Source organism: Hypanus sabinus, chromosome 23 (assembly GCF_030144855.1).
Source record: "Hypanus sabinus isolate sHypSab1 chromosome 23, sHypSab1.hap1, whole genome shotgun sequence".
NCBI classification, from domain to species: domain Eukaryota; kingdom Metazoa; phylum Chordata; class Chondrichthyes; order Myliobatiformes; family Dasyatidae; genus Hypanus; species Hypanus sabinus.
Genome location: NC_082728.1, coordinates 47,428,326 through 47,447,517, shown reverse-complemented (window position 1 = coordinate 47,447,517; position 19,192 = coordinate 47,428,326). Strand labels below are relative to the sequence as shown.

Genomic DNA, 19,192 nt, shown 5'->3' with positions numbered 1-19,192 from the left:
TTGGAGATAGGATCTATGAGCATTTAGAGAATCATGGTCTGATCAGGGACAGTCAGCATGGCTTTGTGAAGGGCAGATCGTGCCTAACAAGCCTGATAGAGTTCTTTGAGGAGGTGACCAGGTGTATAGATGAGGGTAGTGCAGTGGATGTGATCTACATGGATTTTAGTAAGGCATTTGACAAGGTACCACATGGTAGGCTTATTCAGAAAGTGAGAAGGCATGGGATCCAGGGAAGTTTGGCCAGGTGAATTCAGAATTGGCTTGCCTGCAGAAGGCAGAGGGTTGTGGTGGAGGGAGTACCTTCAGATTGGAGGGTTGTGACTAGTGGTGTCCCACAAGGATCTGTTCTGGGATTTCTATTTTTCGTGAGTTTTATTAATGACCTGGATGTGGGGGTAGAAGGGTGGGTTGGCAAGTTTGCAGATGACACAAAGGTTGGTGGTGTTGTAGATAGTGTGGAGGATTGTCAAAGATTGCAGAGAGACATTGATAGGATGCAGAAGTGGGCTGAGCAGTGGCAGATGGAGTTCAACCCGGAGAAGTGTAAGGTCGTACACTTTGGAAGGACAAACTCCAAGGCAGAGTACAAAGTAAATGGCAGGATACTTGGTAGTGTGGAGGAGCAGAGGGATCTGGGGGTACATGTCTACAGACCCCTGAAAGTTGCCTCACATGTCGATAGGGTAGTTAAGAAAGCTTATGGACCACTCTTTGGTCTGGAGGAGCCATTGTACAGGATCGGAAAACACCACTGAAAGTTCTATCCTGGGCACTAGCATCCCCATCATCAAAGACAGCTTCAAAGGGCAATGCCTCAGAAAGGCAGCATCCATCATTAAGGACTCCCATTACCCAGGATACGCCCTTTTCTCATTGCTATCATCAAGGAGGGGGGCACAAGAGCCTGAAGACACACACACACTCACACCAATGTTTCAGGAACTGAGTTTCCCCCTCCATCATCAGATTTCTGAGTGGACAATGAACCCGCAAACACTACCTCAGTAATTCTTTTCTTTCTATATCTTTTTGTACTACTTATTTGATTTCACTATTTTAATATAAACTCCTTATTGTAATTTGTAGCTTTTATTATTATGCACTGCTGCTGCAAAACAGCAAATTACACAACATATACCAGTGATATTAAGCCTAATTCTGATGATTCATGGGTACCAGAGGGATTGGAGCTCTGAATGAGGATCACAATATAATAATTTAAAAGTTTGCCTGTAACACTAAACTGTGTGATGGGCAGCATTGTGAGTTATGAGGAGGATACAAAGAGTTCAAGGTGATTGAGAAAAAGGACAAAAAAAAGCAGCAAAGTGGATAAGTAGGATGTGGATAAGTGTGAAGTTATTCAGATTAGTAAGAATGATAAAAGGAGGTGCATTGGTTAAACCATTCTATGTTAGAGAAACCAAACACAAATGCAAAGCACACACACTCGGGCCGCAAGCTAATCTTAGCTTTCTGTTGCATAACCTTTAATTCTTAGTCCCACTCCTCTTCCAAACTGTCTCTCAGCATTCCCCTTTACTGCCATAGTGAGGCCCAAAGTTAAGGTGAGGAACCACACCTTATCTTACACCCAGGCGCTTCGCAACCCTCTGGAATGAATACTTAATTTTGCAGCTTTAGTCAGACTGTCCTCTCAGTGCCAAGTCCCTTTCTCCCTCCAGTTCCATAAATGCCTCAATGCAACTCACGTTGCTCATCACCTGATCTGTTTTAACTGATCTCTACTTAGACTTTTGTCTTACACTTGACTTCTCCCTCCAGCTGCACTTTACAAGCTGACACCCCTCCACTGAGGAAGGTCTCTGATTTCCCTTTCCACACATGCTGCCTGACTGCATGAGTTCTTTCTGCACTTCTGCTTCTGTTACAGATTCCAGCAGCTGGAGTTTTATACATTTTCCATGTCACAGCTTCATTCTAGTGTAGCCCCTTGTTTTTGTTTTGTAAACATTCAATTTGATTTCCTGTGTTATGGTGATACCTTAATCTGCAATTTATGAATATATCACAGTGCATCTCCAAATGACATCTCCCGGTGTGAGGGAGGTCATTCTTTCCAGTCTTCATTTTGCCATCTCTGATGTCCTTGCTTGCAGTGCTTCTGTGCTACCTCTTTCTGTCCCTAGTACTTCCTCTTTTTTCAGTTTTCCTCAGAATAATCGCAATTCCTTCATCATTGTTGGGTTAACATCCTTGAACTTCATACTTGACAGGACTATGAAAGTAGATTGATGACACACTATTTAAGCAGTGTATGATGAATATTTTATGAGGGATGTGGACATTATTGCCAAGTTCAATATTTATTACCTGCCCCTAATCACCCTTCAGGAGGTGGTAATGAAATGCCTCCTTGAACTACTGTAGACCATGAGATGTAGTATATGCAGTTATGTGCAATTAACCACAAGTTTTCTGGGTTGCTTCAGATGGGAATTTAGCATCAGCCACGCTACCGGGAACTTGGCTCATATGTAGGCCAATTTGACATAATTCCTGCTCTGAAGGCAAAAGTTAAAGAATATGTTTTATTTTATGGAACAAGACATCGGTGTGGTCATTGTTACTTCTGGTAACTTATCATCAATTTATTCAACAAAATAATCAATCAAATTCCACATCTGCCAGGATAGAAACCTGAATTCATATCTTTAGATCATTAGTCCATAATTACTATCCAACCATAAACTATATGCCCCTTCTCAGAGGTGACTTTAAATGAGCAAAGAACAATCATCTTCTCAGTGACAAAATAACACTAAAAGTATCAGTGACACTTAACAAGGAATATTCCAGCACCACACACAAAATGCTGGTAGAACATGGCAGGCCAGGCAGCATCTATAGGGAGAAGCACTGTCGACATTTCAGGCCGAAACCCTTCATCAGGACTAACTGAAAGATAGTAAGAGATTTGAAAGTAGGAGGGGGAGGGGAAAGTGCAAAATGATAGGAGAAGACCAGAGGGGGTGGGGTGAAGCTGAGAGCCGGAAAGGTGATTGGCAAAAGGAATACAGAGCTGGAGAAGGGAAAGGATCATGGGACGGGAGGCCTAGGGAGAAAGAAAAGGGGAGGGGAGTACCAGAGGGAGATGGAGAACAGGCAGAGTGATGGGCAGAAAGAGAGAAAAAAAAGGGGGAAAAAAACTAAATATATCAGGGATGGGGTAAGAAGGGGAGGAGGGGCATTAACAGAAGTTAGAGAAGTCAATGTTCATGCCATCAGGTTGGAGGCTACCCAGCCGGTATATAAGGTGTTGTTCCTCCAACCTGAGTGTGGCTTCATCTTGACAATAGAGGAGGCTGTGGATAGACATATTAGAATGGGAATGGGACGTGGAATTAAAATGAGTGGCCACTGGGAGATCCTGCTTTCTCTGGCAGACAGAGCGTAGGTGTTCAGCGAAACGGTCTCCCAGTCTGCGTCGGGTCTCACCAATATATAAAAGACCACACCGGGAGCACCGGATGCAGTATACCTCACCAGCTGACTCACAGGTGAAGTGTCGCCTCACCTGGAAGGACTGTCTGGGGACCTGAATGGTGGTGAGCGAGGAAGTGTAAGGGCAGGTGTAGCACTTGTTCTGCTTACAGGGATAAGTGCCAGGAGGGAGATCGGTGGGAAGGGAGGGAGGGACGAATGGACAAGGGAGTTGCGTAGGGAGTGATCCCTGTGAAAAGCAGAAAGGGGGGTGGGGTGGTAGGTAAGGACAAGGGGAACTCTATCCTGAGTGGGGTGGCAGGTGGATGGGGTGAGGGCAGATGTGCGGGAAATGGGAGAGATGTGTTTGAGAGCAGAGTTGATGGTGGAAGAAGGGAAGCCCCTTTATTTAAAAAAGGAAGACATCTCCTTCGTCCTGGAATGAAAATCCTCATCCTGAGAGCAGATGTGGCGGAGACGGAGGAATTGTGAGAAGGGGATAGCATTTTTGCAAGAGACAGGGTGGGAAGAGGAATAGTCTAGGTAGCTGTGAGAGTCTGTGGGCTTATAGTAGATATCAGTAGATAAGCCATCTCCAGAGATGGAGACAGAAAGATCAAGAAAGGGGAGGGAGGTGTCGGAAATGGACCAGGTAAATTTGAGGGCAGGGTGAAAGTTGGAGGCAAAGTTAATGAAGTCAACGAGCTCAGCATGCATGCAGGAGGCAGTGCCAATGCAGTCATCGATGTAGCAAAGGAAAAGAGGGGGATGGATACCCATATAGACTTGGAACATGGACTGTTCCACAAAGCCAACAAAAAGGCAGGCATAACTGGGACCCATGGTGCCCATGGCTACACCCTTGGTTTGGAGGAAGTGGGAGGAGCCAAAGGAGAAATTATTGAGAGTAAGAACTAATTCCACTAGATGGAGGAGAGTGGTGGTAGGGGGGAATTGGTTAGGTCTGGTATCCAAAAAGAAGCAAAGAACTTTGAGACCTTCTTGGTGGGGGATGGAGGTATATAGGGGCTGGACATCCATGGTGAAAATAAGGCGGTGGGAGCCAGGGAACTTAAAATCATTGAAAAAATTCAAAGTGTGAGAAGTGTCACAAACATAGGTGGGAAGGGATTGAACAAGGGGGGATAAAACAGTGTCAAGGTATGCAGAAATGAGTTCAGTGGGGCAGGAGCAAGCTGAGACAATGGGTCTACCTGGACAGGCAGGTTTGTGGATCTTGGGTAGGAGATAGAAATGGGAAGTGCAGGGTGTGGGAACTATGAGGTTGGTGGCAGTGGATGGGAGATCCCCAGAGCTGATAAGGTTGGTGATGGATTAGGAGACTGTGGCCTGGTGCTCCTTAGTGGGGTCATGATCAAGGGGTAAATAAGAGGAGGTATCAGAGAGTTGTCGCTGTGCCTCGGCACGGTAGAGGTCAGTACGCCAGACAACAACAGCTCCCCCCTTATCAGCGAGTTTTATAGTGAGGTTGGGATTGGTGCGGAGGGAGCGGAGAGCAGAGGAATAAAGATGGAGGTTTAGGATTGAGAATATTTTATTAATTCAAAGGACTAGCTATATAGTTAATAGTTTTAATGTGCTTCCCACTTATCCAGAGGAAACAAATATTTAGTTTCTTTGTTGTAGATTCATTGAAGTCTCAAAGGATTCCTTACACTTAATAATTCAAAAGCTGTTTGTTAATAATACTAAACAAGGAATACAGGAATGTAAAATTGATATCAGAAATCCTGAACAAATATGGTCCTGATGTTATGCCTGAAAGAACTTGTGCTTTATTGATCATTAACCTGTTTCTGATATGCCTGCAGATATTTCCAAATAGGCAAGATAAAAGACGAGTGCATTGGGATAATGGTTGAAATCTCAGTTTGGAATAGATTCATTATTAAATAATTAGTTTGCTGCTCCTGTATTTAGAGGAATAAAGGGTATGCACCATCAGATGCTTAACATTTTTATTAATTCAGTATTCACAAGGGTTCTGGATCTCAATTACTTTAAAATGTGTGACTTGATATGAGGTAGTAATAAATTAATAGCACCAAGGATAAGGCATTGGTGCCTTAGCAGAAAATGGAATAGAGATTGGGAGGAAACCCAGACACTGTATTCAGTACAGTTGGGGTAGTCAGACTTTAAAAACATAGAAAACCTACAGCACAGTACAGGCCCTTCAACCCACAAAGCTGTGCCGAACAAGTCCTTACCTTAGAACTACCTAGGCTTTACCCATAGCCCTCTATTTTTCTAAGCTCCATGCACCTATCCAAGAGTCTCTTAAAAGACCCTATTGTTTCCGCCTCCACCACCACCACTGGCAGCCCATTCTATGTACTCACCACTCTCTGAGTAAAAAAGTACCCCTGACATCTCCTCTGTACCTGCTCCCCAGCAACTTAAAACTATGCCCTCTCGTGCTAGTCATTTCAGTCCTGGGAAAAAGCCTCTGACTATCCACACGATCAATGCCTCTCATCATCTTGAACAGCTCTATCAGGTCACCTCTCATTCTCTGTCGCTCCAAGGAGAAAAGGCCGAGTTCACTCAACCTATTCTCATAAGGCATGCTCCCCAATCCAGGCAACATCCTTGTAAATCTCCTCTGCACCCGTTCTATGGTTTCCACATCCTTCTTGTAGTGAGGCGACCAGAACTGAGTACAGTACTCCAAGTGGGGCCTGACCAGGGTCCTATATAGCTGCAATAACGGTATAATTCGCACAGTTGCCCAAAAAGATATAGGGTTTGATTATAACTCCAATGTCTGGGTTTGAAATTTACGTTGACATCCAGTGGAATGCATGTACCAATGGAAGGGCACTTTTCATCCAACGGGTTATGGGAGCTGTTCACTGTCCCCTTTAGGCTGGTATAAAAATGGAAAAGGCCAGGAGTCTGTGTGCCACAGCTATCAGATCATAATTCTGTGCATAAATTCTTCCACCACTTCATACCATTGAAGGAAACTAAAATGACAAATATGATACTGAGCTCAGATTTAAAGAGTGCAACATTTGCTGAGAAATCTGTGCAGGAATGAATGCAAATGAATAAAGAGCCTTTGCTGCAAACACTAATGGGATAGCAAAAAGAAAGGCATTGAACCATGAAGTATTAGAGCAGACCACACAGACCCTAGAGTGGAAGTAGCAATAGAAATAGAGACACTGATTGCTCAGCCATGAGGTACCGGGAAAGAAGGAAATAAATGTATACAGATATGCAGCACTTTTCACTGCAGGACATTTTGAAATGCTTTCCAGCAGTTTTGTGTTTTATGAAGTATGGAGGCTCATGCAGAATCCAGTCACCTTTTTTGCAACAGCAAAGTTCCTCAAAAAGCAAGATGATTATGACTCGATCATTTGGCCTTTGGGTTGGTGTACAAAACAAATGTTAGCTCGCAGACCACCCATAGATATATTAATATGGATTTTTTTCTGTCTTGCTTTAACATTTCATGCAGAACTGCTTCTCTTATCCCTTAAAGTTAAATGATGGATCATTTGCTCATGTGTCTGCAATGGGACTTAAACCCAAAACTTATCATCGCGAAATCAAGAATGCTACCAATTCGGATCATTCCCTAATAAAGTAACCTGTATTCAAGGCGGGTGATTTTGAACAAAAATTTCTTGGATGCAATCTGAAATGGTTGTGTGATTCTGGCAATAAACATCAATTTATAGAAAATGTAATATCTGAGAAGTGTCAGGATAACTAACCATTCCATTAAAATCTTTTATTCCATCACACAGAAAATAAATGAAATGGAATGATAACTTTGATTGTGATCTAAAATTATTGTGTAGTGTTGGCATTAAACACCTGGAGCTCCATCTAAAATCTTCTTAGCATTGGCACTAATATAGGAATAGGCATAATTAGCCAAATGAAGACCTCTGTGGTCTGATGATGGTGAACTGTCATTGAGAAGACCTGAATACTAAAGGTTGCCTTGTTGGATTGAGATCATAAAGCTTTACTCTTAATTAAAAAAATTAGCAACAAAAAAGACCTTCTACTGGAAACGTTACCTATGGTTAATTATCATATACAAGCTATTAAAGGCCTGTTTGGCTCTGCCAGATATTCACAGTTCCGCTCAGTCTAATTCATTTCTGTTTAGAACCATAGAACTATAGAACCATAGAACATTACAGCACAGAAACAGGCCTTTTGGCCCTTGGCTGTACAAAATCATTTTTCTGCCTAGTCCCACTGACCTGCACCTGGCCCATATCCCTCCATAACCCTCTCATCCATGTCTCATCCAAGTTTTTCTTGAGTATTTAATATTTATATTCTTGTTTTATTAAAAATAACAGTGTTGCAGCTTCTCACTTCTAATTCCCATCCAATGATGTATTCAAGCCAAAATCAAGTTTTCTCAGACAACTTCATACTTCCTTTGTTCGTGCACTAAAAATTTCCACTTTGTCTGCAATTCTTCCAAGTCCTTAAATCTACGCAACTAGACTTGCTACTACACTAAATTGTTGGATTCTGATGTTTTTAATCCAATGTTCTTTAGGAAGTCTGGAAAGAGGCACAAAACTTGATGCTTCATGATCTTTTTAGAAAACAAAGTGTTAATAGAACCCATGTTAATAGACACTAGAAGGGAAACCACAGTTCCCTCCCTATCTGGGGCACCTACTGCCTTAATAAACAGAATAAAAATAATACAATTCAAATTGTGTTTTAACATAAGGCAAAAAGAGTTTGGAACACTCAACAAGCTTGGAAACATCTGCAGAAAGCAAAGCAGTCTTAATGTTTTAGATTGAAGATCCTTCTCTGATGCTGTCTGTGGTATCCTATCTACACCTCTGAGACCTGACACAGATTGGAGGACTGGTTTTCTCTTTCCTTTGGGGCACCTTCACTCTGTCTGCTGAAAAAGGCAGGAACTCCCAGTTGCTACCCATTTCAATTCAGCTTCCCATTCCCATTCCGAAACATTCATCATACCACGTTGGGTAGCACAGTAGCATAGTGATTAGCACAGTGCTTTATAGTGCCAGTGAACTGGGTTCAATTCCCACCACCAACAGCAAAGAGTTTCTCCCCATGATTGTGTAAGTTTCTTCTGGGTGCTTCAGTTTCCTCCTAAAGTCCAAAGATGAACTGGTGGCTACATTGTTCATAGTAAATTGTCCTGTGATTAGGCTAGGGTTAAATCAGGGTTGCTGGGCTGATTGATTGAAGGGCCAGAAGGGCCTATTCTGTACTGTATCTCAATGAAGTACATAAAATAAAACATCCACTGCTACCATGACAAGATCAAACTAAGGTTGGATGAACAACCCTTTATATTCTATCTTGGTAGCCTCAAATCTAATGGCACGAATATCAATTTTCTGACTTCCAATCATTTTACTGCCAGGTCTCCTCTTTTTTTCTATTTCCCATTCTGGTTACCCTCTCACCCCTTCTCTTCACATCACATCCCTCTGTTTTCCTCCTCCTTCCCTTTCTTCCATGGTCCACTGTCTCTTAGATGAAGATTCCTTCATCTCCAGCTCTTTATCTTATTCACTTATCTACTCCCAGCTTCTTACTTCATCTATTACTATGCTACCCACCTCCCTCTTTCTTCTTCACCTGGTCTCACGTATCACCTGCCAGCTTGTATTCCTTCCCACTGAATAATTGTGGCTTCTGCCCAATTCCTTTCCAGTCCTCATGAAGGTTCTCAGCCCAAAAGGCTAACAGTTTATTTCCCTCCATAGATGTTGCCTAACTTGGTGAGTTCCTCCTGCATTTTGTATGCATTACCCTTCTATCTCGTTTACTATGATGATGAAGGAACTCCAATCAGACATGTCAACTCGTGTTCACTCTCCTCAGATTACAGCCTGACCTGCTGAATGTTCCTAGCATTTATGGTTTTGATAGTAGATTACAGAATCTGCATTGTTTTTCTTTCATCCATCTTTTTCTACTTCAAAAATCATTCTGAATTTATTGATGTGGATGAAAATGTGTTGACTATTACAGCCATGCTGAATGATTGATCAATGGCTATGAATGCAATCACAGTTGTTGGCCTTCCTCCTCAATATGGTGCCAACAGCAGTTTACTTTCGGTCAGTGCTGGTTTGAGCACGGATATTCCAGTCTTTGAAGAAATCATGGCAAGAGCAAATCTGATTAATTGTTTGGCTAGACCTTTAGAAATTGGCTGGAGTAGAGGCACATGATATCCAAGTGATATCAAGTTATTTCATGCTATATTAAAATAAAGCATGTTTGGAAATTGTTTAGGATATGTAAAACACTTAGCTGTAAATGTTTCAAACTGTGCCTCAGAAACTAGAAAGAGAGCTAAAGAATAGTTTATAGTTGTGAAGCTCAGGCAAAAATAAACTATTCTTGCAAATACATATACAGTGCATTCCGGTTAATTAGGCATCGGTTAGTCGGGCAGCCGCTTATTTGGTACAACTCTTAAAAAACAAAAACTAATCAAGAAGATAGCTGGAATTCCCTTTGTTTATTTGGGACACCAGGCTGCTTCATTTGGGCAGGAGGATGTTACTAAATAGTGTCAGTCGTGTGTACTTGTGTGCCGTTAGACACTACACCATGCTTTGAATGAGCAGTTTTTAAATAGCATAAGTTGCTGTATTTATGTTCAAAAAGCAGTGATTCTTGTCACTAATATTTGCTGGGAAATAAGCAGTAAGACAATACAGAACTGTGCTCACTATGGTTTCAAGCATTCAGGCTTGGAGGTAACAAAAACAGCTGGGAGTGAAAATGGAACAATTTCACCACTTCAACAAGTTAGAAACTATAAATGTACAAAGAATATGAAGGTATTGACAACCATCTTGAATGTTACAATGACATTGAAGATTTGGAGAATGCACTCATTGACAGTAGTGTATGAAGGCAGTCAGTTATCTGCACTGTGTCTGTGTGATTTTGTTCATTTGCAGTCAAAAGAATGTGATGTGGATGAATTCCTCCATCGAAAACTATTTGGAACTAATACACAGTTAGTAATACTGCAGAAGTATTGGTTGTCTTCTAATTTATTTGTATTTTATTTAAATACATAATTTATTGCTCAGTTTGTCATTGTTGTACATTTTTAACTATTTCCATGAAACTTCGGCTAATTGGGGCAGCAGCTTAATTGAGCCACGATGCACTGGTCTTGGTTTGTTCCAATTAACTGGAATCCATTATATATCCACCGTATATATATTCTTTTAACAAACTAATGTACTGAGTCAATGCATTTGTAAGGTAGAATATACATGCTGTGGGGATGAATGTGGGTTCAGTAAGTGTCGTATATTTAATATTCAAGTAATATTTGAGTAAGTTTTAATATATATGTTGATTAAGCATTTGTGTTTGCTTAAGCAATTCATTACAAGTTATATGTGTAAATCCATGAATTGCAATAGAGCATGTGGGTCCAGGATAGGACTGTATAGTCATCAAAGATCTCACTGTTAAAGGAGTTGACGTCGTCATCGGATCTCGATGGACAACCGAAGAAGTTCGCTTAAGCAATTCATTACAAGATATATGTATAGATACATGAATTGCATAAGTCATCATGCTACTATGTGACACATGTGTGCCTTGCTTAAAATAGCCATGAAGTTAGACCTGCATTTTCAAACTCATGTGTCTTCCTTTGAATTAGTTTATTGTTTTCAACTTACTAAGCATAAAAGTATCTGCTAGATACACAGATTTATTGAGGAAGAATAGGAATCTACATAAGTATAAGTTTGCTGGAGTACTCTACAATTAATCTTGGTGTTCTTTTAATGTACTCTTTAATATACAAGGTGACTAGAGACCTGACAGAGTCTGTGATCTACAGTTGCACTCAGACTGTGGTTCTTCTTGGCCATGGGTTCTTGCTCTTGGAGTTTGCTGAGCAGCCTAGCGTTTTGATCTCCAGGAACAACCTGCAAAACATGCGCTTCAGTGTGCAGTCCCATGGATGGCCCAATTCCTCGTCAGTGTTGTTGACGGGCATGTTGCGGGAGATTGAAACTTCAAGACAGCAGTGTACACTGCTGTCGAAATAAGTGACACTGCAGACTACTCTACCATCAAAACAGTGAGCTGTTGGGCTCCCCTCTCACTGTGGCAGGAGTCTCTGCCTCATTAGTGAGATGTCTCACTAATGGACAATGATGTTTTGATGGACTTTAGATCAAGGTCTCTAGGGAGAGGGGTAGGAGGAGGGCTTTGGGTTTTCTAATGTTTTCTTGTTAGTCATTCTTTGGGGTTTTTCTTCTGTTTCATGGATGTCAGTGAAGAGTAAGAATTTCACATTGCATACTGTAAACATTCTCTGATATTAAATTAAGCTATTGAACCATTGACCTCAGTAAACATAATATAAGAGAGACATTACTGAGCAATACATTAATCAAAAAGCTCCCTACAGTAAGAAGCAGAGCAGATCCAAATTAAATCGACTGGGGGTAAATCTGATACATCCATGATGTTTAGGCTTCAAATTAATGGAGCCTTTTTACTGGATAAACAGCTGATGCTGGCACATATCAAAAACTCCATTCCTTGCACATTGGACAGTCTTACTGACAGAACCACACTTCAGCAGGTGCCATAGCTCCTGTCATGCACCTGGCTCTGACACACCTAGAAAACAAAGACCCTTTTGTCAGACTGCTGTTTCTGGATTTCAGTTTGGCATCAAAACAATTGTCCCACAGACCTTGCCAAACAAACTCCTGCTCCTTGTTCGAAAGACAGCACTGTGCAACTGGGTTTTGGACTTCCGAGTGTAGAGACCTCAGATAGTCAGGATGCACAACCACTCCTTCCTCCCCATCATCCTCAAAACAGGTGCCCACCCCACCCCCCAGGGCTGTTTGCAGAGTTCACTACCGCACATTCTACTCACACACGACTGCGTGGCCAAACACGTTGTCAAGATCGCCAATGACATGACAGTGGTGGGGCTCATCACCAACAACGATGAGATGGTGTATAGAGAGGAAGTGGAAGAGCTTCAGGGCTGGTACCAGGAAGATAACCTCTTCCTTAATGTTAAGAATACAAAGTAGATGGTTATCGACCTCAGGGAAATTCACATCACTCACACACCCCTTTACGTTGGCAGCACAGCAGCGGAAACATCTCATACAATCTCTCATGATCCGGAACGCATCCTACAGTTAGGAAAGCTCACCAATGCTTCCTCTTTCTGAGGAGGCTGAAGAGAGCTGGACTTTGCACGTCCATACTCACGTCAATCTACGGATATGCAGTAGGGAGCAACCTAATGAGCCGTATCACAGCATGGTACGGAAACGGCTCTGTGGTGGCCAGGGGGTCTCTACATCTGGTAGTCAAAGCTTCCTAATGCAACACCAGCACAGCCCACCTGCCATCAAGGCTGTGTATACAGAAAGGTGCCAGAACAGAGCCAGAATATCCTGATCATGGACTGCTTCTCCAACTTGCATCAAGGAGGAGGCTATGTAGCATTATGCCAGTCCTTCCAGACTCAAAAATAGTTACTTTCCTTGGGCAATAAGGCTGATCAACTCCTCCACCTACTAACCCACCCATCCAAGCTCCTGTCAATCACCTTATGTACAGACACTCCTCTACCTAGCTTCACTTTCTGGACATATAATCGATCTTGCATATATGCTCTCTTACGTGTATATATTTCAAGTCAAGTCAAATTTATTGTCATTTAACTATATACATGTATACAGTGTATAAAACAATATAATGTATATAGAAACTAAACAATGTTTATCCCAACCATGGTGTAAAACACACACATAGCACATGATAACTTATGAAGGTATGGATAAAATCTACAGATGAATCGCATAGAAATAACAAACTAAAGTGCATTAATATTAACTATTGAAAGGTACAGAACCCATTAACTAGTCACATTTCGAATACAATGTGTGAGGGAGTTCAGAAGCCAAATGGCCTGGGGGAAGAAACTGTTTCTCATCCTGACTGTTCTTGTATTTATGTGTCGTAGTCTCCTGCCTGATGGTAGGAAGTCAAAGAGAATGCTGGATGGACGGGTGGGATCCTTAATAATGCCAAGGGCCCTGTGTATGCAGCACTCCTGAGAAATATCCTCGATGGATAGTAGGGAGACTACTACAATCCTCTCAGCAGTTCTCAGAGTCTTCTGTAGGGACTTCTGGTCCGATGCTCGACTGCTTCCATACCAGATGGAGATGCAACTTCTCAGGATGCTCTCAATGGTTTGTCTGTAAAACACAGTTAATATGGTGGGGGGGGGGAGTGGTGGAACCCTGGTTTGCCTCAATCTTCTTAGGAAATGGAGGTACTAGTGTGCCTTTATGTTCAGGGAAGTGATGTTATGGGACCAGGTGAGGTCATCCATGATGTGAGCACTTAACTCTCTCTAAGGAGGAGTCACCTATTCAGGGAGGGGGATGGTTCATTTGCACCTTCCTGAAGTCCACAATGATTTCCTTTGACTTCCCCACGTTCAGGCTTAGGTTGTTCTTCTCGCACCAATCCACCAGCTGCTCCACTTCCTCTCTACACTCCGTCTCATCATCATTCTTGACAAAGCCAACTACTGTTGTATCATCCACAAACTTGATGACACGGTCTGAGCTGGATCGAGCGACACAGTCGTGCGTCAGAACTGTGAACAGCAGCAGGCTGAGCACACAGCCTTGGGGAGTGCCAGTGCTCAGCATAACGGTATAAGAAACATTGGTGCCCACACAGACTGTCTGTAGCCTTACTGTTAAGAAGCCTGGCATCTAATTGCAGAGTGAGGTGTTGAGACCCAGCAATGACAGCTTCCCGACTAGTTTCTGGGGTATGATGGTGTTGAATGTCGAACTGCAGTCTGGCTATGAGACCCCATTTTCCAGGTGGGACAGGACGGAGTGGAGGGCAGAGGCTACTGCATTATCACTGGACAGATTTGAACGATAAGCAAACTGGAAAGGTTCTGATGTAGCCGGGAGAAAGGCTTTAACGTGCTCCATGATCAGCCATTTGAAGCACTTCATTACGGTTGATGTTAATGCCACCAGATGGTAGTCATTTAGGCAGGCTGCTATTGTCTCCTTTGGCACTAGAATGATGACTGTCGCTTTGAAAATCAAGGGGGCAGTGGTTCGTTCCAGTGAGATATACATCAGCACCTCCATTTACTTGGCTGTGCAGTCTTTCAGAACCTGACCTAGTATATTATCGGGCCCCACATCTTTGAGTAGGTTAACCCTGGCAAGGGTCTTCCTCGCTTCAGTTTCAGCCAGGCGAAGCGTCTGCTCCCGAGGGGGTGGGGGGAAGTGGTGCTTTCCTTGCCAGCAATTCGTTCTGTGCACAATATTTATTCAGTTTATTATTATTAATATTATTTGTTCTTTATCTTTTGGGCTTTTTTTTTGTACTGCCTCAGATCCGGAGTAACAATTATTTCATCTCTATTACATTTGAGTACAGGAAATGACATTAAACAATCTTGAATCTTGAGTCTTGAGCAAATTGATCAAATATTCTGCATGATGTATCATATCAGCATTTCATTAACCTCGATAAGTCACCCACTATTGTAAGTGTGGTGTTATTTTTTTGGTCTCCGTCTTCCAGATCACCAGCACTGTTATTTCTCCAAATGCTACACTGAAGAATTCATTACTTACCTATCAAACTACTGGCCACTTTGCTGTGTTAAAAAGAACAATATTTTCAAAATCTTTTTATGTCCACTCTCATCCAACTGCCTTGGTAGGCTCAAACATTTCAGCAATTCAACCTCATTTGTGTCTTTAAGATTGCAATGTCAAGCACGGGCTAAAATTGGAATTGAATTTCCCTATCAGAGATCAAACAGCAGCAATACTGTGTATTGCCATTTGACAAAAGAAACCAAAGGCCAAGTTCTTTCTAACTAGCTGAGGGTAAATTCTGTTTACTTAATTATTCATATTCCATTCCATAATATCTGTTGTTGAAATAGTAATGACAATCAATACTTAATCTAACACTCCAACTATGACCTGTACAATATTAGGTTGACCCCTGTAGTTACAAGTATCTGACTACAAAATTCATTTAACAGTACCTGTTGTGTGTGTGGTGCAATGACTGATTTACTGCCAACAAGGAATTTACTATCTTCCTCGAATTAATACCCATGACCATGTGCACAAGGATCATATTCATCAAGAGGAAACTCATTTGATGTTTAAATCTGTATGTTTAGACCAATTTAATATGTATACAAAGTAAAGACACAAAACGACAACATATATGTCATATGTAATACTCATTGTTGACAAAGACTGCTATTCAAAACTGCACCACTTTAAGAATTTAAGTATGTGATTGATTGTTCATTTCTGTGAGGATATTAACCCCAAAGATCTCTGGCTTTGGAGGCTGGGAGGAAGTCAGAAAGTTAATGCTTTTCTGTATGTAATAATGTATGCTCATTGTTAGCTACAACTGACAATTGTCTTTATTTTATAGAGTGAAGGGTAAAAATGTTGATACATACAAAATTTTGACTAATCTTGAGAAGGAACATGCAAGTTTTAGTTTCCCAATTGTTCAACAAGCGTTAAGAAAATTAGAAAATACTGAGGGTAGTCAACAGATCAGGCAATACCTGTAGAGGGAGAAACAGAGTTAAAATTTTAGGATAGCTCTGCTGAAAGATTGATAAATGTTAACTTTGCTTCTCTCTTCACAGATGCAGCTTGGCCTGCTGAGTATCTGCATCATTTTTTTTTATATTTCAGATTTACAGCACTAAAATTGGGAAAATTTAATTCAAAAAATCATCTGACATAGTTGATGATTGCAAATTTAAGAATAATTTCTTAAATCAGTTTGTCATATATTTCCATTAGTAGCTCAAATCTGTATGTGTCCCTATTCATACATCAATTCTTATCATTCAATTATCAGGTTGCAAGCAGATTCTGTTACAATGTTTCACAGACAATCTCATTAAAACCACATGCCTTATATATTATCCTACCTCTCTATATCTTTTTTACCTATTAAGCATTGAAATATATGTCTTGATATCCAAACTATGTATATACTCTTTTCTTTCAATTTTACAAATTATTTTGATGCACACGCTCAGTAACTAGTTAATTTCTGAATACCTACAGCACAAGCTACATATTCAGAGTAATTGCTGCTGTAATTTGTCCAAAACCATACCAAACTTCAAACTCAGAACATAAATAAAATATATATTGATCTCAATGTTCCCCAAGGGACAAATACATAATGTTTAAGTAACAATTACCTGATAGAACTGTAAAGATAGCAGCAAAGGCATTCAGTTTTAACCCATCGATCACATTTGTGTAGTGGCAGATCTCTATACACATGAGACTGAGGCCAACGATCAGCAAGAGAATATAAAGGATTTCAGCCACAATGGACAACCAGAGAACACCTAAAAAAAAAACAGATGAATGAGAGAAATAATTGTACCTACAGTGTAAGGAATCATCAGATTAAAAGCAGATGCTAACTAGACATCGTTAAGCTACTAATCAAGTGAACCATTTTTTTCTGATCTGTTATTTATTATTATATATCCTTCTTCCAATAGCAAGGTTGTTAAAATCAGGGAAAGCTACTGGTGAAACTTGATGAGATGCTAAATGTCCCTCTCCTCCCAGGCAATGTCTGATCTGATGACTATTTCTGTGGCTTCTAATAGATGTGGGCTGACCTTGGCTGTAGTTACTCCTATAAACCACCACCATGAATTGATCAGCTAACATCCAAAATAATGATCACTCTACAGAGGTGATAATGCCTGTCAAATCATCCACCAACAAAGCTCATTACCTTTGAGAAAAGATAGAAAGAAAATCACTGGGGGAAAATTGCTTAAAATATCATGAAAGCTCAGAAATTCATTTGCCTTTTATAAAACACAGAGATTATACGCGACTATAGCACTGTTCTAAAAAAATTCACAGCAAAAAATCATGAGCTTAACTTGCAATGTATGACTGCAGCATTGCTCACTTTGCACATTGTTCTTTTCAGCACATGCATTATCTACTGCAGGATGTCACAGCTGTCAGTATACAGTCTTGCAATCTGCATTTTAGTGTCACAATCCAGGAACACAATGAGATGTTCCAAGATTTATGTGCATCCAGACGCACTCTGTTCATAAGTATTAAATTATCAGCTTGATGCATGCATTTAGTGTTTTCTAAACACAAGATGATCAATCACAGCCTCCCCAATATAGGACTCTGAGCTTAGCAATTCAGGGAAAGAGATCAAACTCACATTTTGTTTTTATTTGAGCAGGGACCATCACGCCCTGCATGATGGAATTTGGACCAAACCAGGCAGCAAAAGCCCAAGAGGCTGAAGATATAATTGCAGAGTTCTAACTTTAAGCTCATGTCTTTAAGCTTACCGCAACTTGGAACTTGCTATCACATAACTAATTCATTCATTCCCAGTGCCCAAGAGAACTGGAATGTTAGCTTGAATCCAGTTTAGCTCAGTGGAAATGCACTTGCTTTCTGAAACATGACTTTTTTTGTGAAATGGTTCAAATCAAAGATGTGCACATCCGCCTTGAATTTCTAATTAAAATTTCAGATTCAGCAACAGATCTAGAGTCACAGAGACATGCAGTACAAAACTGGTCCACCATTTCTACAATGACCATCAATCATCTATTAATCCCACTTTTCATTTTACCACATCCCCATTATCTACCCCTCCTTCTGTCACTCCATACACCAGGGGCAATTTACCTAACAAATTGTACATCTTTGTGATTATAAAGAAATGAGGTTCCCCAAAACAAACCCAGATAGTTACAGGGAGAATGTGTGAACTGCACAGACAGCACCCAAGGCCAAGACTGAACCTGGGTCTCTAGAGCTGTCAGCTAGTGGCTCTATTAACTGTGCCATTGTGTGAATGCTCCCTTTCAAAAGAGATTTCTTACAAGTCTATTCTGGATTATCTTTCTTTTTATCAGCTTTAGAGTCCATTTATCTGAAGCCGCTGGTGTGAGATTATTGGGACACTTGATTTTGGACAGAAAGTGAAAATCAAAACAAGTGCAGGTCCTGGAAAGATGAAACGGAAGCAAACAAAAAACTGCTAACAGTTTTTAGCAGTGAGCTAAAAAGTGAGCCAGGTTGTATCTGTGGAAGAGAGATCGGGGTTATGTTTCTGGTCAAAGACTGTCAGAAATAAGAGGAGAGAAAAGAGTTTTATTTTAAATTTCAGAGATGGTGGGGCTTCACTGTCCTCTCCCATCCTCCTTGAAGTTTAAAGCCAACAAATTCTCTTTCCATTTTTGGCAAAGGATTTTTGACCCAGGATACTAATTCTGTTTCTCTGTCCATAAACGCTGCCTGATCAATTGTGTGCTTGCAGAATTTTCTGCTTTATACTTGGGTTTGGACAAGTTTCCCAGAGCCAGTTGTGCTGAGAAGGTGAACCTTCATTAACCAACCTAGGGTGCTGCCTATTTTAATTCAGCTCCCTTACACTAATGGCATCAATCTGTCCCTTCAGCACCAGGTCCTCTCTTGGTTTTATCACTAAATGTGTTGGTTAGGAAAATAACAATCTGTATGTGAATTATTTGTTATGACCTGTTATTTTTAGGCCACATAGATAATATTTTATACCATAGAGTGTTTTGCTTCTATTGCTGTCAAGTACCAGTTACACTTCA

At 41.0% G+C, this 19,192-nt stretch overlaps 1 protein-coding gene across 1 annotated transcript in view; it reads right to left on the bottom strand.

Moving 5' to 3' along the window:
- gsg1l2b (gsg1-like 2b) overlaps positions 1–19,192 on the bottom strand; it is a 187,226-nt gene that overhangs the window by 143,930 nt on the left and 24,104 nt on the right. Inside the window, exon 3 of the mRNA XM_059948841.1 lies at positions 16,766–16,918. Within this exon, the coding sequence (XP_059804824.1) occupies positions 16,766–16,918 (153 nt within the window). The remainder of the gene's footprint in view (positions 1–16,765; positions 16,919–19,192) is intronic.